General features: G+C 41.9%; 1 protein-coding gene across 3 annotated transcripts in view; it reads left to right on the top strand.

The window, feature by feature from the left end:
• The window catches only part of NFX1 (nuclear transcription factor, X-box binding 1), an 89991-nt gene that overhangs the window by 39024 nt on the left and 26273 nt on the right, over window positions 1-24694 (top strand). For 2 of the 3 annotated variants that reach the window (XM_066256920.1, XM_066256918.1), the window contains exons 8-13: window positions 4923-5022; window positions 5104-5321; window positions 12956-13053; window positions 17672-17702; window positions 20590-20672; window positions 21741-21849. In XM_066256920.1, coding sequence (XP_066113017.1) covers window positions 4923-5022; window positions 5104-5321; window positions 12956-13053; window positions 17672-17702; window positions 20590-20672; window positions 21741-21849 — 639 coding nt within the window. The remainder of the gene's footprint in view (window positions 1-4922; window positions 5023-5103; window positions 5322-12955; window positions 13054-17671; window positions 17703-20589; window positions 20673-21740; window positions 21850-24694) is intronic. The other variant, XM_066256919.1, reaches the window with a different exon arrangement.

The raw sequence follows: 24694 nt of genomic DNA, 5'->3' as shown, positions 1-24694 counted from the left end.
TGTATGTGCCCTGGGTGTTCTGGGAATGTCCTTAACATTATAAACTTACTTGGAAAAATAAGTGATGTTTAAAATCCAGTTATGTGGGTTACAACTCCATCAAAAAAATCAGGAAGAACCAGAATAAAGTATTAAGAATCTATCTAGGCTAAGAGACAGAATCTGCACTGTCTGAATTTTGGGATCTTTTTCAGAGAAGATGTTTTGATGTTATTTTTTGGGGTATTTTGGTTTTGTTGTTTGTTTGTTTTTTATTTTTGTTTTTCTCCTAGAATGAACTCACAACAATCCCTAAAATTAAATTTTTTTAGATTGTCTGGGTTTCAGCATGTGACTCGGGAATTAGATTTAAATTTAAGTAAACATTGGTCACAACCTTGAAGTTTAACAGAAGCCACGACAGGGCAAAGAGCAGCTTGCAGCAAAGCACTTTGGCGGAAGAGTAGCTGCTGGGTAAGGAAAGGAAAGGGGATTCCTTAGACCTGCTGTCTTCATCCATTGAGGCTGCTATAACAAAACACCATGGGCTGGGTGACATTTACATCTCATAGTTCTGGAGGCTGGAAGTCCAAGATCAAGGCGCCAGTGGATTTGGTGCCTGGTGAGAACTTGCTTCCTGGTTCATGGATGGCCATCTTCTGTGTCCTCCCGTGGCAGAAGGGCACATTTTTCAAGTTTTTAATAATCTACCAGGCTAAACCTTTGGCCGCCTTCACTGCTTTTATTTGCTTGTCCCCTTCCCTTTCTCTCACTTTGCCTTCAGCCTTTTTGCCTCTGGTTCATCCATATGGGATACTGTCCATGCTAGTCTAGAATACTTTTTGTTTGTTTGTTTGTTTGTTTTAAGGTTTTATTTATTCATTTTAGAGAAGGGGGGAGAAAGGGAGGGGAGGAGCAGGAAGCATCAACTCCCATATGTGCCTTGACTGGGCAAGCCCAGGGTTTCAAACCGGTGACCTCAGTGTTTCCAGGTCGACGCTTTATCCACTGCGCCACCACAGGTCAGGCTCTTTTTGTTTCTTTTAATAGCAGTTTCCAGGCCCTGGCCAGTTGGCTCAGTGGTAGAGTGTCGGCCCTGCATGTGGATGTCCCAGGTTTGATTTCCGGTCAGGGCACACGGGAGAAGCGCCCATCTGCTTCTTCACCCCCCCTTTCTCTCTCTTTCTCTCTCTCTCTCCCCCCCCTTTCTCTCTCTCTCTCTCTCTCTCTCTCTGTCTCTTCTTCTCCCTTCCTGCAGCTATGGCTTGATGGAGTGAGATGGCCCCAGGAGCTGAGGATGGTACCATGACCTCCGCCTCAGGTGCTGAAAAAAATGGCTCTGGTTGCAGCGGAGCAAGGGCCCCAGATGGGCAGAGCATTGCTCCCAGTGTGCTTGCCAGGTGGATCCTGGTCAGGGCACGTGCAGGAGTCTGTCTCTGCCTCCCCTCCTCTCACTAAATTAAAAAAAAAAAATCAGTTTCTACTTTCATATCATCTTTTCATCTTTCCCCACCCACGCAGTGGGTTTTCTCTTCAGAATATTTGGGAACCACCACAGTTGATCTCTTGAACATCTTTCATTAAAACATCAATATCCACTTTAACGCCTGACCTGCGGTGGCACAGTGGATAAAGCGTTGACCTGGAACGCTGAGATCTCCGGTTCGATACCCTGGGCTTGCCTGCTCAAGGCACATATGAAAGTTGATGCTTCCTTCTCCTCTCCCATTCTCTCTCTCTCTCTCTCTCTCTCTCTCTCTCTCTTTCTCCTTTTAAAAATGAATAAGTAAAATCTTAAAGAAAAACAAAACACTTTTAAGAATGAACAACTAAGGTGCTGCAACAAAAAATTGATGCTTCTCATCTCTCTGTCTCTCTCTCTCTGTCACACACACAAAAAAAGAATAATATGTTTAAGTCTTTTTTTCTCTTTTCAGAATACATCTTTCATTTACTCTGTAAGCTTTTAGCCCTATTTTATGTGGAAAGGTTCACAGGCTCATAGTATGCATACTCATGACAGACCAGAAGTCCCCCTACATATGTTTTTTTAAAATTTTTGTTTGTTTGTTTGTTTGTTTTGAAAGAGACAGAGGCAGGACATCGAGCTATTCCTGTATGTATCCTGAACAGGTCATTGATACGGCAGACTCTGTGTTCCAGGACGAGACTCCAACCAACTGAGCTATCCAGCCAGGACTTAATTTCTTTGGATTTATTGTTTCAGAGAGACAGAGAGAGGAAGGAGGAGAGAGGGGAGGGGGAAGGGAAGCATTCATTTGTTGTTTTACTCAGTTATGCATTCATTGGCTGCTTTCCATGTGTGCCCTTACTGGGGATCAAACCCGCAACCTTGTTTCAGGCGGCACTCTTAACCAACTGAACTAACCAGCCAGGGCTATATGTTTTTTTGAATAGAGGTAACATAGGTTAATAAATTTATATAAGTTCCAGGTGTATGGCATTGTAATTTGACAGCCGTGTACACTATAGTGAGCTCACCACCAGTAATCTAGTTTCCATTCATCACCATACATTTGATTCTCTTTACCCATTTTGTCCTCCCCACTTCCTTTCCCCTCTGATAACTACCATTCTCTGTCTGTTGTGTGAGGGGGTTTTCTTTGTTTTGTTTTATATTCCACATATGAGTGAAATCATGTAGTTTTCGTCTTTTTCCATGTGAATCATTTCACTTAGCATAATACCCCGAAAGTTCATCCATTATTGTCAAATGGCAAATTTAATCTTTTTATGGCTGAGTAACATTCCATTGTATATATACACCACAACTTTGTCCATTTATCCGTTGATGAAAACTTAGGTTTTCATATCTTGGCTGTTGTAAATAATGCTGTAATGAACATAGGGGATACATATATCTTTTTGAATTAATGTTTTCACATTCTTTAAATAACTATCCAGTAGTGGAATAGCTGGATCATATGGCAGTTCTAGTGTTAACTTTTTGAGGAATCCCAGCCCATACTATATTCTGTAGTGGCTGCACCAATTAACAATCCTACCAACAGTGTATGTGGGTTCCCTTTTCACCATATCCTCTCCAACACTTGTTACTTCTCATCTTTTTTTTTTTTTTCCCCCGAAGTTGGAAACGGGGAGGCAGTCAGACAGACTCCCGCATGCTCCCGACCGGGATCCACCCGGCATGCCCACCAAGGGGCGATGCTCTGCCCATCTTGGGGCGTTGCTCTGCCGCAACCAGAGCCATTCTAGCGCCTGAGTCAGAGGCCACAGAGCCATCCCCAGCTCCCGGGCAAACTTTGCTCCAATGGAGCCTTGGCTGCGGGAGGGGAAGAGAGAGACAGAGAGGAAGGAAAGGGGGAGGGGTGGAGAAGCAGATGGGCGCTTCTCCTGTGTGCCCTGGCCGGGAATCGAACCCAGGACTCCTGCATGCCAGGCCGACGCTCTACCACTGAGCCAACCAGCGGGGCCTTATTTCTCATCTTTTTGATAATAGCTATGGCATGTATATTTTACAACTCAAAGTCTTGATTATGTCTTCATTGGTTTGAGGCTTTCCTCTCCATATCTCAGTAAGTTTTTGGTCTGTTCAATATTTTATGAGCATTAGTTCTAATATTTTGTTAGAAGCATTCTATTTTATTTCTTAACTAAGTATGTGATTTTAAGATCTGGTATAATTTTATAATGTTCTGATGTTGGTTTTCTGTGCTAAGTATATTGAGGAAGAAGGAAAATGTCATTAGATCTGCAGACTTTCAATATAATTTCTATTCTTCTGGTCTGGATTTATTATGTAAGGCTAAGTATGTTTGCATAGATTGGTGTTTTTTGTTGTTGTTTTGTTTTATTTTGTTTTTTGACAGAGACAGAGAGAGAGTCGGTGAGAGGGATAGACAGACAGGAAAGGAGAGAGATGAGAAGCATCAGTTCTTCCTTGCAGCACCTTAGTTGTTCATCAGTTTGCCTTGACCGGGGGACTACAGCAGAGCAAGAGACCCCTTGCTTAAGCCAGCGACCTTTGGGCTAAAGTCAGTGACCATAGGGTCATGTCTATGATCCCACACTCAAGCCAGCGACCCCGCACTCAAGCTGGTGACCTGGGGGTTTCGAACCTGGGCCTTCTGCATTCTAGTCCTTAGCACTATCCACTGTTCAAGTTAGATTGGTTTTAATGAGATAAATTTTCATTATAAACTGAAAATGATAAGTGAAACTTAAAATTAGGTAAGTTGACAAAAATTCATTCTTATCAGACTTTTTTACATATTAATACAGCAGAAACATAGCTCCTTAAACATAACACATTTATTGCTGACCCCAAGAAATAAAGGAATCCACAGGAAAATCAATGGATGTAAACTGGGTTTTCTATCTAGCAAATAAAAGTCTCGCCTGACCTGTGGTGGCGCAGTGAATAAAGCGTCGACCTGGAAATGCTGAGGTTGCCGGTTTGAAACCCTGAGCTTGCCTGGTCAAGGCACATATGGGAGTTGATGCTTCCAGCTCCTCCCCCCTTCTTTCTCTCTATCTCTCTCTCCCTCTCTCTCTCTCCTCTCTTAAAAAAAAAAAAAAAGTCTCAAATTATTTGAAACTTTTTACTCAGTGTGAATACTTGAACATGATTACTTCAAATTCAACTTACAGCCCTCGGTTTTCAATCATGGCCTTATGCACCAGATATTAGATGCTTAATTTAGAGGGTTGCATCACTTTAATGCTGTTTTCAGGATATGCTACAGAGGCACCATGAGATACTGACAGTCTAACAAGGACTTTTATTTTTTTCCTGTGATAAAGCTCTCAGGTGGGACTTAGAGCTGCTATATTAGCCACTTTTATTTCTGCATCAGGTCTGTCAACACCGATGATAGTATTTCGTGTTTTCCTATAGATTAGAATGTTTTAAGAGCCCTTACAAGTTACTAATCTCTTATTTTTGAAATTGTGTCCTCAAGTATGCTACTGTGGCAACACCTCCCGAGATGTGTTATGTGGAACAGAAGCAGGAAAGTCTGATGGATTTGGGGATTTTGGCTGTTTAAAGATATGTGGCAAGTAAGGTTTTATGTTTTTCTTTGTTAGAATAAAACTGTTCTATATGCAACAGTTGTATAATAGTCTTGTTTTTTTTAACAGGGACTTGAAATGTGGGAACCATGTGTGTTCTCAAGTATGCCACTCTCAGCCCTGCCAGCCATGCCCACGGCTCCCACAGCTAGTGCGCTATTGCCCTTGTGGGCAAACTCCTCTCAGCCAATTGCTAGAACTTGGAAGTAGTGGTCGGAAAACGTGCATGGATCCTGTCCCTTCGTGTGGAAAAGTGTGCGGAAAGCCACTGCCTTGTGGCTCCTTAGGTAACTAGTAGGTGTATGAATGTAAATATTTGGCATTAATAACTACTTAGGCATAAAGTTCTAAATTCTAGTTACAATATCAGAGGTTTTTCTAAACATTAGGATCAATTTTTTTTTGTCCTCAGAATATACTTATGAAAACTCACTTTTGCCCAAGTGATCTCTTTCTGATTTGGGTCTTTTATTGCTAACTCAGGTTAGTTGTGGTAAGACTATTCCATGGGGGATGAAGGGAGTTATCATTTCTCTTAGTGGCCTACACTTGTTTGAACACCAGACATACTTTTACTAATCCAGGATTCAGTGCTTACAAGCATTTTCATGATAGAAACAACTTAACTAAAGTTCTAAGTACAATAAAACTTCAACCATTTGGACCACTCAAGAAATATCATTCTTTATAACTAGCTACGTTTCTCGTCTAGCTGAGGATACCTCCTGTGCCTAATTTTAGTTGGATATTTTTTTTAAATTCTCTTTTTTCTTTAAACAGAGGTAACCAAAGGTAATTTCTTTCCCTTTATTGACCCAGAGTCATCTTTTTTCTGGACCTCAGTTATTGCATTATGCTGAATGCAGTGATGCCCTCAGGATTGCCGAGGTTTCTCAGGCCATTTCTCTATAGCAGTGTGCAGTTTGAATTGTTTTATCTACTTGTTAAAGCTTTTTGTTGTTTATTTTCTTGTCAATGCTTGTCCTACCTTTAGTGGCTCTCCTTTCCTTCTGATTGTGGCTTCTCATTACTTGGATATAGAAATCAGAAAAGGCTTGTAGGAATTAGCTATAAAGTAATAGTCTGAGTTTCTAACAGACTCTTTGAGGCAGTCCTTAGGAAATATACATGTATAGTTTTGTAATGACCTGGCAACTTCTCTCCTAAGGCTGTGTACATAGAAAAATGAAAGTGAGCAATGAAGTCTGAATAAAAGATGTGCTCCTGTAACTGTGGGAAAGCTAACATCTTTAGATTGGGTTTGCATTTTTATCAAAAAGAGAGCTTTCACATTTCTTCCAGATACCAGCAGGAACCAGCATCCTACCTAATTCTGTTTTTCAATCTGACTTTAAAATTATATATAAAAGAGAAATGGGGCCTGACCTGTGGTGGTGCAGTGGATAAAGCATTGACCTGGAATGCTGAGGTTGCCAGTTTGAATCCCTGGCCTTGACTGGTCAAGGCACATACTGGAAGCAACTATGTACTACAAGTAGATGCTTCCTGCTTCTCTCCTCTTTTTCTCTTTCTCTCTCTCTCTCTCTCTCTCTCCCCATCTCAAAAAAGCAATAAATAAAAATTTTTTAAAAAGGAAGAGAAATGCTCTCTTCTCATATTTTAATACATGTTTTAACTACATTAGGAAAATCAATCATCGTTCTCCTTGTCTACTGTGAAAGTATATCTTCAGATAAGCCCTATAAAATGGAGATCAGATGACATCTAAATCAAGATAGTAAAGGCACGAGCCGGTTTGTTGTTTTTTGTTTTTGGGGTTTTTTTCAGAGACAGAGTCAGAGAGAGGGATAGACAGGGACAGACAGACAGGAACAGAGAGATGAGAAGCATCAATCATCAGTTTTTCGTTGCAACACCTTAGTTGTTCATTGATTGCTTTCTTGTATGTGCCTTGACCGTGGAGCTATAGCAGACCGAGTAACCCCTTGCTCGAGCCAGTGACTTTGGGCTCAAGCTGGTGAGCCTTGCTCAAACCAGATGAGCCCGTGCTCAAGCTGGCGACCTTGGGGTCTCGAACCTGGGTCTTCCACATCCCAGTCCACTGCCTGGTCAGGCACTAGCCAGTTTTATAAGAATTTTATATATAATCAACAGAAATCCTACCCTGAGACTAAGATGGCTTGTTAGCAATGAGAAAGAGGTAATGTAAAATGGATAATGCAAAGGGACCTGATCTAGAAAAGAATAGTAAATAGAAGTGTCAGCTGACCTGGGGGTGAGGTAAGAACAGGTCAAGGAATCCAAAGGTAAACCACTCTTCCTCAGCAGAATTTTAATCGTGGCAAATTTTTAAGGAGCTAGGCTGTTGGATTGAGAAGCTTGAAAGCAATCTCATGACTAGTGGTAACAGTGACTCTAAACTTTATTCAGGTCTGGCATATCTATAGAAAGCTTGTTAGGTGTTTTAGTATCTTACCGAGTAGATACATCCTAGACATGGTAGCTTTAGTACAAGAAACTAGGTGGAGTTCTGCTTTCAAGATGATAGCGTGAACAGCTATTTGGGCTCCCTTCCCATCAAAACAAGCAAAGCTGGTGAGAACTGTTAAAAAAAAAAAGCATTTAAAGTCTCTGGAAATTGTCTTATAAACATGCATCAAGAAATATTTATTGAAGAAATTCTACTAAAAATCAGAACAGCAAGAATCTGTATCATTTGAGTCACAACTCACTTCCTCCTTCCTTTCCTCCAAACCCCCAGCTCAGTTTAACAAAAGCTCCATTCAGGATGGGTGTGCCCACAAAGACAGGCTTCCTCTGCCCACAGCTCCCAGTCAAGGGTTTTTCACTGGGTGGAGCAGACTATCAGTATTTCTCATCCCCTCTAACTCCCAAGTCAAAGAGGCTAAATATCTGGTAAACATAGCTGAGAGATAAGGGGCTCCCTTCCTTTATACAGCCCCATTCATGAGTTGGAGGTGGTACCCAATCACAATACACAAGAATACTGGGGCCTAATCACCCTCACCCTTGCTCACTTGTACAGCAGAGGTTTCATGCTGGGAGAATTAAGCCAAGAAAACCAGAGTAATGGCTGAGATGTCCCATTGAGAAAGGCAGTCCATAGGAAAGCAAGCTCCAAAGCATTCCACAAAAGAACTGACTTTAATTTGAAACATGGAGTGGGTTTCAGGCCTAAAGCCCTTTAGGAAACAATAACTTCTCTTTATTAAGAGCAACATGCTAAACTGTAGGTCATCTACTGACTTTAATTTGAAACACGGAGTGGGTTTCAGGCCTAAAGCCCTTTAGGAAACAATAACTTCTCTTTATTAAGAGCAACATGCTAAACTGTAGGTCATCTAGTTCACCAAAAAGAACCAAGGAAAGAGATGGCTAAGAGAAGCCTTGCTGGGGAGAGAACAAACCTCACAGACTTGCCTAAGACGACCCCTGCCCAGATTCCCTTGGATCAGACTGCCTTTCCTCAGGGCACTATTGGAAACAGTAGAGCAGGGGTCCCCAAACTACGGCCCGCGGGCTACATGCGGCCCCCTGAGGCCACTTATCCGGCCCCACTGCACCTCCGATAGGGGCACCTCTTTCATTGGTGGTCAGTGAGAGGAGCACAGGATCCATCCTCATCCTGTGCTCAGGGAGTACTGTATGTGGCGGCACCACAAAGCGCAGCATGGCTCACGTACAGTACTACTTCCGGTGACGCGGGATGCACGCATCATGGCTCCGGAAGCGCGTCATATCACCTGTTAGGGTTAGCAGTGACAAATATGGAACCGGACATTGACCATCTCATTAGCCAAAAGCAGGCCCATAGTTCCCATTGAAATACTGGTCAATTTGTTGATTTAAATTTACTTGTTCTTTATTTTAAATATTGTATTTGTTCCCTTTTTTTTTTTTACTTTAAAATAAGATATGTGCAGTATGCATAGGGATTTGTTCATAGTTTTTTTTATAGTGCGGCCCTCCAACATCTGAGGGACAGTAAACTGGCCCCCTGTGTAAAAAGTTTGGGGACCCCTGCAGTAGAGCAACCAGTCAACAGTTAGTGGAGCCTTAGGAATGACAGTAATACCAAATGAGGTGGACAGCTTAACAGAGATCAGGGAAAGAGATAGAGAACTCTGCTAAAACCATTGTCACTCCAGGGTGACTGTACACCCCAAGGCTCTGCCATCCAAAGAGTGACACCAAAGTCCTCATATCATAGGGGAAACAGATTTCACTAAAGTATCCCAGACTAGTTACAAACAAGCAAACAAAAATATTATGGAGAGAGAGAAAGAAAGCAGATTTAAGAGTTGCTACAAGCAATATATTACCAAAAATGTCTGGTTTCCAGCAAAAAATTAAGAAGTAGGCAAAGAAACAGGAATAAAAAACACGGGCAGCAAAAAGTTTCTATTTTCTGTGTGAGTGACCTGCATCAGATTCAACAAAAGCTTCAAGATCACATGTTCAAAGAACTAAAGGAAACCATTTTTCTTTTTTTTTTTTTTTTGTATTTTTTCTGAAGCTGGAAACGGGGAGAGACAGTCAGACAGACTCCCGCATGCGCCCGACCAGTATCCACCCGGCACGCCCACCAGGGGCTACACTCTGCCCACCAGGGGGCGATGCTCTGCCCCTCCAGGGTGTCGCTCTGTCGCAACCAGAGCCACTCTAGCACCTGGGGCAGAGGCCAAGGAGCCATCCCCAGCGCCCGGGCCATCCTTGCTCCAATGGAGCCTCAGCTGCAGGAGGGGAAGAGACAGAGAGGAAGGAGAGGGGGAGGGGTGGAGAAGCAGATGGGCGCTTCTCCTGTGTGCCCTGGCCGGGAATCAAACCCGGGACTTCTGCACGCCAGGCTGACGTTCTACCACTGAGCCAACTGGCCAGGGCCAAGGAAACCATTCTTAAAGAGTTAAAAGCAAGGTATAAAGGCAGTATATCATCAAATAGAGAATCTCAATAGAGATAGGAATTATAAAAAAAACATAAATGGAAAATCTGGAGTTGAAAAGTTCAATAATTAAGATGAAAAATTCATTAAAGGGGCTGAAGAGTAGATTTGAGCTGGCAGAAGAAACAAATTAATGTGAAGGTACATTAATAGAAGTTATATAATCCAAAGAAGAAAGAGAAAATAGAATGAAGAAAAATGAACAGTGCCTCAGAGAAATGTGGGGCACCTTTAAGCACACAAACATATATAATGGGAATACCAGGAAAGGAGAAAAGATCAGAAAAGTATTCAAGGAGGCCCTGGCCGGTTGGCTGAGTGGTAGAGCGTCAGCCTGGCGTACTGGAGTCCCAGGTTCGATTCCCAGCCAGGGCACACAGGAGAAGCTCCCATCTGCTTCTCCACCCCTCCCCCTCTCCTTCCTCTCTGTCTCTCTTCCCCTCCTGCAGCTGAGGCTCCATTGGAGCAAAGTTGGCCCGGGCACTGGAGATGGCTCCATGGCCTCTGCCTCAGGTGCTAGAATGGCTCTGGTCTCAACGTAGCAGTGGCCCAGATGGGCAGAGCATCGCCCCCTGGTGGGCATGCCGGGTGGATCCCGGTCGGGCGCATGCGGGAGTCTGTCTGGCTGCCTCCCCGTTTCCAACTTCAGAAAAATACAAAATGAAAAAAAAGAAAAGTATTCAAGGAAATAATAGCTGAAAACTTTCCAAGTTTATTGGAAAACAATCTGAACATTCAAGAAGCCCAGCAAACTCTCAAATAGTGTAAATTCAAAGAGCTTTACACCTAAACACAGTAAAAATGCGGAAAGCCCAAGACAAGGAGAAAATCTTTGAAGCAGTAAGAGAGAAATGATGAAAGGGTACCCTGCTGAGATTAATAGCAGACTTCTCATCAAAACGATTGACAATAATACTACATCATAACCAGAAGGTAGTGGAATGAGCTATTCAAGGTGCTGAAAGACCTGCCAGCCAACACTGCTGTCCAGCAAAACTATCTTTCAAAAATTAGAGTAAAAATGGAGAATTTATTGCTACTTTACAATAAATAGTACTGAAGGAAGTTCTTTAGACTAAAAGGAAATGAACCCAGTTGTAAATTCAAATTTGTATGAGAAAAAACAAAGAGTAAAAGTATTACATAATTATTTATAAAAGACAGCATAAATGCATATTCTTTTCTCAACTGGTTTAAAAAGCAATTATATAAAATAAAATGTATATAATTGGATTGTTTGTCCTATAATATATAGAAATATATTTGATATACAGCACAAAGAAAGTGGGTGGTATCAGTGTTGGAATAGAGTAAGGAAATGATGCCAGATGGTAACTCAGATCCACAGGAACCAATGAAAGAAACTGGAAATGGTAAATAAAAGAAAGTAACAAACTATAACTATATCCTGTTCTCTTTCAAAGCTTTTTTAATAGACCATAACATTATATAAAGTAATAATTATAATGTATTACTGGGTTTGTAACATATACATATAGTTGTCATATATATAATAATAACAGCACAAAAGAGAAGAGGGAATACAGCTAAATAGGAGTAAGGCTTCTATAGTTCACTGCAATTAGGTTAATTAATTAAATCTGAAGTAGATTCTGATAAGGTGTTTATATGGTAATCCCTAGACTAACCATTAAGAAAATAACAATGGCCTGACCTGTGGTGGTGCAGTGGATAAAGCGTCGACCTGGAAATGCTGAGGTCGCCGGTTCGAAACCCTGGGCTTGCCTGGTCAAGGCACATATGGGAGTTGATGCTTCCAGCTCCTCCCCCCTTCTCTCTCTCTGTCTGTCTCCTCTCTCTCTCCTCTCTAAAAATGAATAAATAAAGTAAAAAAAAAAAAGAGAGAAGAAATCCTTTTAAAAAATAAAACAATAGTGAAAAATATTAAAGGAAAAAAATGTTACATGAGAAAATAATGCAAAAGAAAGCAGTAAAGTAAGATTAGATTAACAAAGACATGAGACATGTAAAAAACTAAGTGAAATGGCAGGTGGAAATCTAGTTGTTATCAAGAACAATGTGAATGGATTAAACAATTAAACAAAAAACAGATGGTCAGACCAAATTTAGAAAATAAAAAGCAAGATCCAACTATATACTACCTTCAGGAAATAGACTAGAGTCAAAGATACAAATAGGCTGAAGCTACTATGGGTGATCCACAAGGGGTTCTTGAAATAGGACTTGTCCTAAACCCAGTTTAGCAGAATGAATGGCAGGCCACCATTATCAGACATTTACAGAGCTGGAGTCAGTGAAATTTTAGATATAGTTTCTGATTAGTTTTGATCTCCAGATGATTTTTAGTCAAGAGCACTTCAGTAGCCTGACCAGGCGGTGGTGCAGTGGATAGAGCGTCAGACTGGGATATGGAGGATCCAGGTTCGAGACCCCGAGGTCGCTAGATTGAGTGCAGGCTCATCTGGTTTGAGCAAAGCTCACAAGCTTGAGCCCAAGGTCACTGGCTCGAGCAAGGGGTCACTCAGTCTGTTGTAGCCCCCCAGTCAAGGCACATATGAGAAATCAATCAATGAACAACTGAGGAGCCACACGAAGAGTTGATGTTTCTCATCTCTCTCCCTATCTGCCCCTCTCTCTGACTCTCTCTGTCTTGACCAAAAACAAAAGAGTACTTCAGTAAAGTCATCTATGGCTGCAATTCTAAGGAGCTCCAAGTCTAATCTAGAGACTTGGGGCCTAAATAAGGAAAGAGAGATCTGTTCTCTTACTTAGGCAAAGCACCACACAGTCCAAAGCATATTCCAGTGACTAATACAGGTTCCTGTCCTTGTGGAAAAGGCCCAGTCTGCTGGATGAAGGGAAGATCGGGGAAAGGCATGGATAATGTTCTTTTTCCCTCAACTCTGATTCTGGAGTTTCAGAGAACAGGTAGAAGGCCAATGTGACTAGTGAATTTGGGAGGTTGAAATGAGTAGCTGCAATTTTCATTCCTAGCTCTTTTTGTTTTTGTTAAAGATTTCATTCATACTTGTGAAAAGCTCTGCCATGAAGGAGACTGTGGACCATGCTCTCGCACATCAGTTATTTCCTGCAGATGCTCTTTCAGAACAAAGGTAAATCCTAAAAAATGCTAGAGTTGTTGCCACTGATGCCTTTTAAATTGATGATTATGAAAGGGGAGGAATCAAAATAACTTGTTTTTTTTCCTGTCATACTATGTATGATTCATTGAATCCAGCCAATGTGTACTGACACCTGCTATGAACCAGTTGTAGAATAGGTACCTGGGGAGAGGGAGGGACCTAGCACTCAAGGCTCAGAGGCCAGTCAAGGGGTAAAGCAACTAGACAGACAGCTCTAACAAATACAAATGTGATAATGCTAGATGCTGGAAGGTAGGAACAATAGCACTGTTGCAAAGGGTTAACTAAGAAGTTAGAAGGAACATAGTCCACAAGGTTGCCCTCACTTCTGACACCCACTGTAAGAGCAGTGTAAGTTAGCAGTTTAGATGACTGCTAACTTAGAACAGTCCATATGATCACCCCTCATTTCTGATACCAGCTGCAAGTCCAGTGGTCCCCAAGACTACTCTCAAGGCTTGGTAATTCACTAAAATGATCCACAGAATTCAGTGAAAGCAGTTACACTTATGGTTACAGTATATTACAGGGAAAGGATACAGTTAAAATCAACCAAAGAAAAAAACACATAGGACAGGGTCCAATAAAGTATGAAATGTAAAGCTTCCAGTTGTCCTTTCTCCATGGAGCTGGAACAGTGTTACTTTTTTTTTTTTTCCTGAAGCTGGAAACGGGGAGAGACAGTCAGACAGACTCCCGCATGCGCCCGACCGGGATCTACCCGGCACACCCACCAGGGGCTACGCTCTGCCCACCAGGGGGCGATGCTCTGCCCCTCCGGGCGTCGCTCTGCCGAGACCAGAGCCAATCCAGCACCTGGGGCAGAGGCCGCCCGGGCCATCCTTGCTCCAATGGAGCCTCGCTGCGGGAGGGGAAGAGAGAGACAGAGAGGAAGGAGGGGAGGGGTGGAGAAGCAAATGGGCGCTTCTCCTGTGTGCCCTGGCTGGGAATCGAACCCAGGTCCCCCGCACTCCAGGCCGACACTCTACCGCTGAGCCAACCAGCCAGGGCTAACAGTGTTACTTTTTTAGCATCAATGTGTGACAGTATGATGGAGTATTGCTAACCATGGAAGCTCACCCAGTTTTTATTGGAGCTCCATTGTATAGGCACGATTGACTGCCAGTGTAGCTGATCTCAGTCGCCAGTCCTTCCAGAGGTCTCCTGACAACTGTGTGACCCCCCCCCAATCACATCTTTGGTTTTTCTGGTGTGGTTAGCCCCCACCCTAAGACTATCCAGAGGGGCCAGCCTGTATCCTAAATCATTACTGTATACCCAAGTCACTTGTGACCCAGGGCCCCAGACATACAGTGACACTCCTATCAGGCATGATTCCAGGGGCTTAGATACTACCTCCCAGAAGCCAGTCAGAAAAGTCAATCCTCTCTTTGGGTAATGTTGATTATTCAATATACAACTGTTTTATAGGTTGATAAATTTAGTCAGTTTGTCTACTTTCTGTCCTGGGAAGTTTCAATTAAACTTTGTTATAAAAGAGGTGTCTTACCATTTTGGAATTAAGTCATAATGTCCATTTGTGTGTCTGTAACCAGAAGAGACAGGAAGCCTGCTGTGGAAGTCTTTGGGTAATCAACTTGAAGAACAAACTACATTGATCTGTCCTGCTCTGTGACCTAGTGCTGCTAGTCGTTTCAGTGTATATCAGCACCTGTCCCAGCAGAGCACAAGCCGAGGTAGAGACAGAATCCTGAGCAGTCGGTTCTGTTACTTAAATACAGCCCAAGGTCTGGATGTCAGCTGACTAGCAAACGAATCTGAGGATATAATCTATAAATTAGGAGCTACATTAATAACTATGCTTCAGAATAAAAGAAAAATATGTAAAAAGCACAGTTTACATGCAAAAGTTATATGAGCATTATGGGGTTTTGTTTTTCTGAAAGAAACCACAGAATACATGGAGCAGAAAGGTGTTTTGAATGTCAGATATAGGGCCACTTTATACTTTGTAAATATAAACTTGAGAATTGAGATGCTATGATTTAGTAATCACATATCCAGTAATGCTCAGAGGTGCTTTTTGCGACAATCACAAGCAAGGTTGGACACCTGAACTCAAAATGGCTACTGTCGATTTGCTTCTTTCTCCCTAGCAATCCCTTTCTCACTCAGCCTTTTTTGCTTCTCATTCACTCTGGCCTCTCTCCTAATGGGGATCTAATAATAGACACCATGGCAATGTGTGTGTTCTTAAAAAGCTATGCGTAGCCCTGGCTGGATAGCTTGGTTGGTTTGAGCATCTCCCAAAGCTCAGAGGCTGCCAGTTTGATCCCATCAGAGCACACACAGGAAGAGATTGCTGTTCCTGCCTCTCTCTCTCTCTCTCTCTCTCTCTCTCTCTCTTCTTTCCTCTCTCACTAAAAATCAATAAATAAACATTAAAAAAAAAAAGCTGTGTAGCCCTGGCCGGTTGGCTCAGCGGTAGAGCGTCGGCCTGGCGTGCGGGGGACTCGGGTTCAATTCCCGGCCAGGGCACATAGGAGAAGCGCCCATTTGCTTCTCCACCCCCACCCCCTCCTTCCTCTCTGTCTCTCTCTTCCCCTCCCGCAGCCAAGGCTCCATTGGAGCAAAGATGGCCTGGGCACTGGGGATGGCTCCTTAGCCTCTGCCCCAGGCGCTAGAGTGGCTCTGGTCGCAGCAGAGCGACACCCCGGAGGGGCAGAGCATCGCCCCCTGGTGGGCAGAGCATGGCCCCTGGTGGGCGTGCCGGGTGGATCCCGGTCGGGTGCATGCGGGAGTCTGTCTGACTCTCTCTCCGTTTCCAGCTTCAGAAAAATACCAAAAAAAAAAAAAAAAAAAAAAAAAAGCTGTGTGTAAATTTTTGCAAATAAAAGTCTTACTGTAAAATTGTTACATGAATTCACTATCAATATGAATTTTTTTAAACCCTTTGGCGAATTCAAAAATCTCTTCAAAACGCAAATAATCATCACTTCACTGTATAACTAGATTTTTCGTGAATATAGATTTTTCATGAACTGTCTTCTGAAATGGAATGGGCTTTACCGTGAAAATAAGTTTTATAGCTAAATAAAGCTTATTTCTTAAAGCTTCAAGATTGTTTTCTTTATGACTTTGGTGGAAGATTTTGAGGAATGTGTGTACTGCCCCTTTACAAAGAATACTGTATTTAAGTTTTTATTGGTAATTTATATTTATTGTAGAGATTTATGGAAGCTCTGCCTTTACCTACAGTTGTAGATACCACTCCAACATGTTGTTCCTTCTGTACAAACCAGTGTTTGCATTAGCTGGCAAACTCCCTCAGGCAATTTCATGAGTCACCTTTGCTTTATATCTCTAGGGAGCATATGGGGAGCTCTTTTGTATCATCAAACCCAGCCAACTCATTAATTTATCTACATTTTTTAGCCAAAGAGCTTCAATTTCTTAGACTTCTTCATATCTGTTATCAATTCTAGTAGCTCCTTTTTTTTTTTTCAGGATCATTTTTCACTAAGAAGGAATGTTTTTATCATTTTGCTTATTTTCTGAGTACAGTGCAACCTGTAAATGGCATCAAAGCCAAATACAAATGTAGTTGCTGACAGCCAGCCAGCTCACTCTAGTCTAGACTGACTTGCTCACCATACACCAGCTTCACCGTATGTTATTCAGGATCATGCCTTAGCAAAATTACATGATAGACATTTGGGGCCATTCTTACATAATGGAAACTTTGAATGCCAAAGGTATACTGTATTCCACTTTGCTGCAGTCCAGTTAGATTGTCAAGCTTGCTCTCAAGTCTGTAGAGCTGTTTGCCCCTGCATTAAATGGCACTAGATTGTTACATATTTTCAATTCTTATATCTGCTCTTTTTTGATTTTTCTGTCTTTTTGTACCCTTATCAGGCAGTTATTTCTCATTACTTTGTCACCTTTAGCAGCACTTCAGTTTTTTGTGGGTTTTTTTGCATTTTTCCGAAGCTGGAAATGGAGAGGCAGTCAGACAGACTCCCACATGCGCCCGACTGGGATCTACCCAGCATGCCCACCAGGGGGCGATGCTCTCTGGGGCGTTGCTGTGTTGCATCCAGAGCCATTCTAGTACCTGAGGCAGAGGCCACAGAGCCATCATCAGCACCCAGGCCATCTTTGCTCCAGTGGAACCTCAGCTGCGGGAGGGGAAGAGAGAGACAGAAAGGAAGAAGAGGGGGAGGGGTGGAGAAGCAGATGAGCGCTTCTCCTGTGTGCTCTGGCTAGGAATCGAACCTGGAACTCCTGCATGCCAGGCCGACGCTCTACCACTGAGCCAACCGGCCAGGGCCAGCACTTCAGATTTTATAATACCTGTTCATATAATCTCCTGTTCATTTGGAAGCCAAACCACAAAGATTATTATAATTATATTTGCATGAAAGGTTAGCAAACCTGTTGCCCTGTTGTGAGTAAAGCATATTAGTATCAGGACTGGGCTAACCTTGTTCCAGGTAGATGAAGTTGGTGATTAAATTGACTGCCAGAGAAGTACATACATACTACATTTAGCATTATACTATAGTTGTTTTGTTCCATTTATTCCTAAAGAAGTCACTATTTTCTGTTTTTGTTTTTCCCATAGGAGCTTCCATGTACCAGTCTCAAAAGTGAAGGTATGACTGGGAAGGGGCCTGAGGGAACATTCTGGGATAAAGGTAATGTTCTACAGGATCATGTATTTGTCAGAATTCAGCGAAGGACACTTAACATTCGTGCATTTCATTGTATGTAACTTTTACCTCATAAGTAAAGGAAGAACCATACATTGAATTCTAGCTAATGAAGTGGTTTTAGGGAAAGCATAGTCTTGTCTGCAGCTTACATTGAAATGCACTAAAAAATAAGATAAATTGATGGGTGGGTAGAAAATATGTGAAAAAATAACTAATGGTAGATAGACTCTAGGTACTGGGCATATGAGTGCTCACTGTAAAATTATTTCATCTTTTTTTACAGAGACAGAGAGTCAGAGAGAGGGATAGACAGGGACAGACAGGAATGGAGAGAGTTGAGAAGCATCAATCATTAGTTTTTCGTTGCGACACCTTAGTTGTTCATTGATTGCTTTCTCATATGTGCCTTGACCGTGGGCCTTCAGCAGACCGAGTAACCCCTTGCTCGAGCCAGCGACCTTGGGTCCAAGCTGGCGAGCTTTGCTCAAACCAGATGAGTCTGCACTCAAGCTGGGGACCTCGGGGTCTCGAACCTGGGTCCTCCACATCCCAGTCCGACGCTCTATTCACTGCGCCACCGCCTGGTCAGGCCATCTTTTTTATTTTTATTTTTATTTTTTTTTATTTTTTCAGGACTTTATTCAATTTTTAGAGAGGAGAGAAAGGGAAAGAGGGAGAGAGAGAGAGAAGGGGGAGGAGCAGGAAGCACCAACTCCCATATGTGCCCTGACCAGGCAAGCCCGGAGTCCTGAACCGGCGACCTCAGTGCTCCAAATCTATGCTCCATCCCACTGTGCCACCACAGGTCAGGCCAGGTCATCTTTTTTATATGTTTGAAAATTTTCATAATAAAATATTAGTAGGAAGAAGTAAAGGTAAATAATATCTGGTGAAGCAAATTTTTTACACCCAGACTGCAGTGCTTGAACCCTCAAATCTTGATAGGATGTTGGATACCTGGAACAGCAATTCAGCCAACAGCCTTCTTAACCTTGAATATTGTTTCTTCCTATGTCCTTTTTCCCCCTTTTTATTGACTTTATTGGGGTGACACTGGTTAACAAAATTATTCTTCCTTTGTCTTTGATCCTGATGTCCCATTTTGTTATGGTTCTGTTCCTGTTTTGCTATTACATACTCTTTTGTTGAAGTCACCTTGAAACCTTTTTTGAAAAGTGATGGAAGATAATTGTGTACAAAATAAAAAGCTCTTACTCTGGTCAGGAAGAAAGCTAATTGGTTAGGATGCTTTTGCTGCAGGTATTGGAAAACTGAAGGAAAAGTGACTTTAGCAATAGGGAGTTTACTGTCTCACATAACATAAAGTCTGGAGGCAGAACAAGTCCAGAATTGGTTCATTCTAAGCTCAGTGATTCCAAGATCCACTTCAGCTTTTCTGTGATTTTTTTGGTTTTCCCCTCAGGGATATAAAGTGAACTACAGCAATTCCACATGTTGTGTTTTCACCCAACAGTATATAGAGGAAAGAAAAGGAGAATCTTCTTTTTTTTTAGATTTTACTCATTTTTAGAGACAGAGAGAGAATGGTGGAGGAGCAGGAAGCATCAAATCCCATATATGTGCCTTGACCAGGCAAGTCCAAGGTTCTGAACCAGTGACCTCAGCGTTCCAGGTCGATGCTTTATCCACTGTGCCACCACAGGTCAGACAGAGAGGAAGAGGTTGTTTGTTTGTTTGTTTGTTTGTTTGTTTTTACAGAGACAGAGAGTCAGAGAGAGGGACAGACAGGGACAGACAGACAGGAACAGAGAGATGAGAAGCATCAATCATTAGTTTTTCGTTGCGCATTACAACACCTTAGTTGCTCATTGATTTCTTTCTCGTATGTGCCTTAACCGCGGGCCTTCAGCAGACCAAGTAACCCCTTGCTCGAGCCAGCGACCTTGGGTCCAAGCTGGTGAGCTTTGCTCAAACCAGATGAGCCTGTGCTCAAGCTGGTGACCTCAGGGTCTCGAACCTGGGTCCTCCGCATCCTAGTCCGACACTCTATCCACTTGCACCAGTGCCTGGTCAGGCAGTCTTCCTGGTTTTTTGTGTTTGGGGGGGGATGGGTTGTGAGAGAGAGAGATGAGAAGCATCAACTTGTAGTTGTGTCACTTTAGTTGTTCATTGATTGCTCCTCATACATACCTTGACCAGGGGGCTCAAGCTGAGCCAGTGACCCCTTGCTCTAGCCAGCGACCTTGGGTTTCAATCCAGCAACCTTTGGGCCCAAGCCACCGACCATGGAATCATATCAATGATCCCACACTCAAGCCAGCGACTCCATGCTCAAGTCAGATGAGCCCACACTCAAACCACTGACCTCAGAATTTCAAACCTGGGACCTCAGCATCCCAGGTCAATTCTCTATCCACTGTGCCACCACCAGTCAGGCCTTTTCTAGTTTTTTTTTTTTTTTCCTTTTCTAGTTTTTGACAGTCTGTCCACTCCACTACCATCTGGTCTGTTTTTTGACAATCTGACAAGTAAAAAATGATCTCTAATTTTATTTTTAAAATTTTTTATTTATTGATTTACAGTGAGAGAGGAAAGAAGAGAAAAGAGACAAGAACATTGATCTGTCCCTGTTTGTGCCCTGACTAGGAGTCGAACCAGTAACCCTCTGCACTTCAGGCAATGCTCTAACCAACAGAGCAATCCGGCCAGGGCTGGTCTCTTATTTTAATACACATTTTCACTATAATATTTTTACCACTTATTTACATTATTACATTTGTATTTCTTAAGCCTGTAGTCACTCAGATATTTGTTGAATGAATGTTTACATACTTTGCTTTGTTTTCCTTTTTTTACTTGGCCACAGCAGATGCTACATTTATGTGTGACAAGCGGTGTAACAAGAAGAGGTTGTGTGGACGGCATAAATGTAATGAGATATGTTGTGTGGTAAGTGGACCAATCTTTAGGCACGATCAGATTGCATTTGTCCTGCTTCTGGGCTTCTGGAAGCCTCAGCCATCTGGAATGCAGCCTGGATTTAGAAATCACTGTAAGGGGCCCCTGAGCAGGAATCAGAGAGCTGCCCAGATGAAGCTGACCTTAGTCAGGTCAGAAGTCAGCTAGTACCAACATGGAGGAAGAGAGAGCATAAAGAGGCCTCAGGCCCTAGAACTTAAGACTACTAAGTGAGCATACAGTCCTCTACCAGAGAATGTATGCTTGTTCCAGCCCACAGACTGACCTGTCCTTAGCAACATGTGCTTCAGGTTTCAAATACTCTTTGGGTCAAGTTGGTTGGCAAAAGGAATGTGGCAGTTTTGAATGAAGCAGGTTTTAGTTATCTGAAATATTCACTTCTATGGAACTAAATAAAGGAAGTACTTCCTGGCAGTTGGTACTGTGTGTGTGTACAAGATAACACAGTACCAGTAGCAAGGTAGTGCATATATACACATATATATGTGTATATGTATATATAAAAAATACATAAGTGTTGTTACTTTTTAAATATTGGCATGGTAAAGAGTGATGAAATTGTACAGTATATGAGGGCTTATTTATAAGCCAGTGTTTGAAGACTTAAAGACTTTCTCTTGTTATTGAAAATTTCCTTTTTTTTTATTTTTATTGAATTTATTGGAATGACATTGATTAACAAAATTGTACAGGTTTCAGGTACACAATTCTACAACACATTATCTGTACACTTTATTGTGTGTTCCCCAACCCACGTCGAAACTTTCTAATATACAATATCAGAAAGACAGTATGAGTCCCATATACCCAGTATCCAGATTTAGTAGTGAGCAGCTCATGACTAATCTTGTTTCATCTACATCTCCATTAACTCCACCTCCCTTGATTGTAGTGCTTTTTAAAATTATTATTTTCAAGCTAATCTCAGACATCATTTTATTCATAAATGTGGAGAGCTTTTTCTTAAAATTAATCTTCTTGTGTGTATGGATAACAAAATAGAGGTAATTTTATAAGCAAATACAAATCTCTTCCTAGGATAAGGAGCACAAGTGTCCTTTGATTTGTGGGAGGAAACTCCGTTGTGGCCTTCATAGATGTGAAGAGCCTTGTCATCGTGGGAACTGCCAGACATGCTGGCAAGCCAGTGAGTGTCTTCATTGTATACTTTATTATAAGAATTTTCTGGAAATTTAGGCATAATGTATTTTGAGAGAATGATATGCTTAGATTAGTATGAATTACTGAACTAATAAGCCTTAGTATTATTTCAGATATGTTGAGTTTTTTGCTTTTGTTTTAAGTTACTCCTAGTGCTGTATATTTGTCCCTGAATGTTTGAAACTTGGGATATAGGCACTGATTAAGGTGAAGTCTGGTACATTACTGGATACCTCTTTTGCTACCTGCCTCTTAAATATTATAGACCCAGGTTCTGTCCTCAGCAATTCTTCTTTCTTTATATCAGCAATTTTCAACCTTTTTCATCTCATGGCACACAAAATAATTGCTAAAATTATGCAGTACACCAAAAAAGATATTATATATTTTTTGCCAGTCTGACAAAAAAATAGGTATAAGTTGATTGATTTACAAAAATAATATAAAATAGTAATTACCTACCCTTTTTATTTCAAAATGACTTTTTAAAAAAATCAAGTGCCTATACTTTTGTATAAGGATTTCTGGTACCAAGAATTAACTAACCAATCAGATGCAACCTTATTATGTGACAGGACCAATAAAATATAACTCTATTATATGATCTATATATTTATGGTTCAAGACAGGACATTCACACCAGATGGTTATTGTGTTAGCTGTTGTCATTTTTTTATTTGACAACCTAAGAGAAAAGAGATCAGTGCCTCTGACTAAATAGTCAGGTATTGCATGTTTTAAAACTTTTTGTGAATTGATACTTCTTGCTCCCTGTCCCATTCTCTTCTCCTTCTGTAAAACCTATAGGTAAAAACTTTATTTTAAAAAAAAAAGACTGTCCTTGATTAAACAATAAAAAAAGTTAATTTATTGAATCTCAAAAAATACCCAAAACTTTTTGTGGCACACTGGTTGAAAATTGCTGCTCTATATTACTAGCAGCAGTTTGCAAACTTTTTTTTAAAATTTTATTTATTTACAGGAACAGAGAGAGGGATAGACAGGGACAGACAGACAGGAACGGAGAGAAATTAGAAGCATCAATCATCAGTTTTTCGTTGCGACACCTTAGTTGTTCATTGATTGCTTTCTCATATGTGCCTTGACCATGAAGCTAAAGCAGACAGAGGAACCCCTTGCTGGAGCCAGTGACCTTGGGTCCAAGTTGGTGAGCTTTGCTCAAGCCAGATGAGCCTGCGCTCAAGCTGGTGACCTCGGGGTCTCGAACCTGGGTCCTCCACATCCCAGTCTGATGCTCTATCCACTGCACCACTGCCTGGTCAGGCTGCAAACTTTTTGACAAGAGGACTTATTTGCATTCTTAAAAATTATTGAGAACCCACCTGACCAGGCAATGGCACAATGGATAGAGCGTCAGTCTGTGACGCTGAGGACCCAGATTCGAAACTGCAGGGTCACTGGGCTTGAGTGTAGGATCATAGACAGGACCACATGGTTGTGTGCTTGAGCCCAAAGATTGCTGGCTGGAAGCCCAAGGTCACTGGCTTGAGCAAGGGGTCACTGGCTCAACTGGAGCCCTCCAGTGAAGACACATATGAGAAAGTAATAAGTGAACAACTAAAGTGCTGCAGCAAGTTGATGCTACTTCTCATCTCTCTCCCTTCCTGTCTGTCTGTCCCTGTCTGTCCTTCACTTTCTCGTATAAAAAAAAAAAATGTGGCCTGACCTGTGGTGGCGCAGTGGATAAAGCATTGACCTGGAAATGCTGAGGTTGCCGGTTCGAAACCCTGGGCTTGCCTGGTCAAGGCACATATGGGAGTTGATGCTTCCAGCTCCTCCCCCCCCCCGTCTCTCCTCCCCCCCCCCCGTCTCTCCCCCCCCTCTCTCTCTCTGTCTCTCCCTCTCCTCTCTAAAATGAATAAATAAAAAAAATTAAAAAAAAAAAAAGAGACTTAAAAAAAAAAAAAGTGTGTATGTATATATATATATATATATTGAGAACCCTAAACAACTCTTTTTGTGTGAATTATAACTATCTGTATTTATCATATGAGGAATTAAAACTGAAAAATGTCTTTAAATATTGATTTATTCATTTTTAAAGTTATAATTAACCATTGCATGTTAACATAAATAACAATATTTATACAACTATATATTCAAAAGAAATTAGAATAGTAGATGTTCACTTAATAGAAGATAGGTGAATTCTCATATCTGCTTTTAGATAAATCTGTTGTAATAGAATTGAGGCATATAAAAAAAATACAGCCTCACACAGCTAATTAAAATAGGAATGAGTATTTTTTAAACTTTTACAAATAATTGTGGATATTCTTTTTTTGATATTACAGCAAAACCTAACTTCATTTCAGAAAGGACTTAAATCTGTGTTTTTGTATTTTTTTTTAAATTTTTTTTCAAGTTGGAAATGGGGAGGCAGTCAGACAGACTCCCGCATGCGCCGACCGGGATCCACCAGGCATACCCACCAGGGGGCGATGCTCTGCCCATCTGGAGCGTCGCTCTGTTGCAACCAGAGCCATTCGAGTGCCTGAGGCAGAGGCCACAGAGCCATCCTCAGCGCCCAGGCCAACTTTGCTCCAGTGGAGCCTTGGCTGCGGGAGGGGAAGAGAGAGACAGAAAGGAAGGAGAGGGGGGAGGGGTGGAGAAGCAGATGGGCACCTCTCCTGTGTGCCCTGGCCAGGAATCGAACCCGGACTCCTGCACGCCAGGCCGGTGCTCTACCACTGAGCCATTCAGCCAGGGCCTTGTTTGTATTTTTCATCACATTAAAATTTATTGGTTGTTGCCTGACCAGGCAGTGGCGCAGTGGATAGAGCGTCGGACTGGGATGTGGAGGACCCAGG

The sequence above is a fragment of the Saccopteryx bilineata genome, chromosome 2 (assembly GCF_036850765.1).
Source record: "Saccopteryx bilineata isolate mSacBil1 chromosome 2, mSacBil1_pri_phased_curated, whole genome shotgun sequence".
NCBI classification, from domain to species: Eukaryota; Metazoa; Chordata; class Mammalia; order Chiroptera; family Emballonuridae; genus Saccopteryx; species Saccopteryx bilineata.
This window is presented reverse-complemented; position numbering and strand designations above follow the sequence as displayed.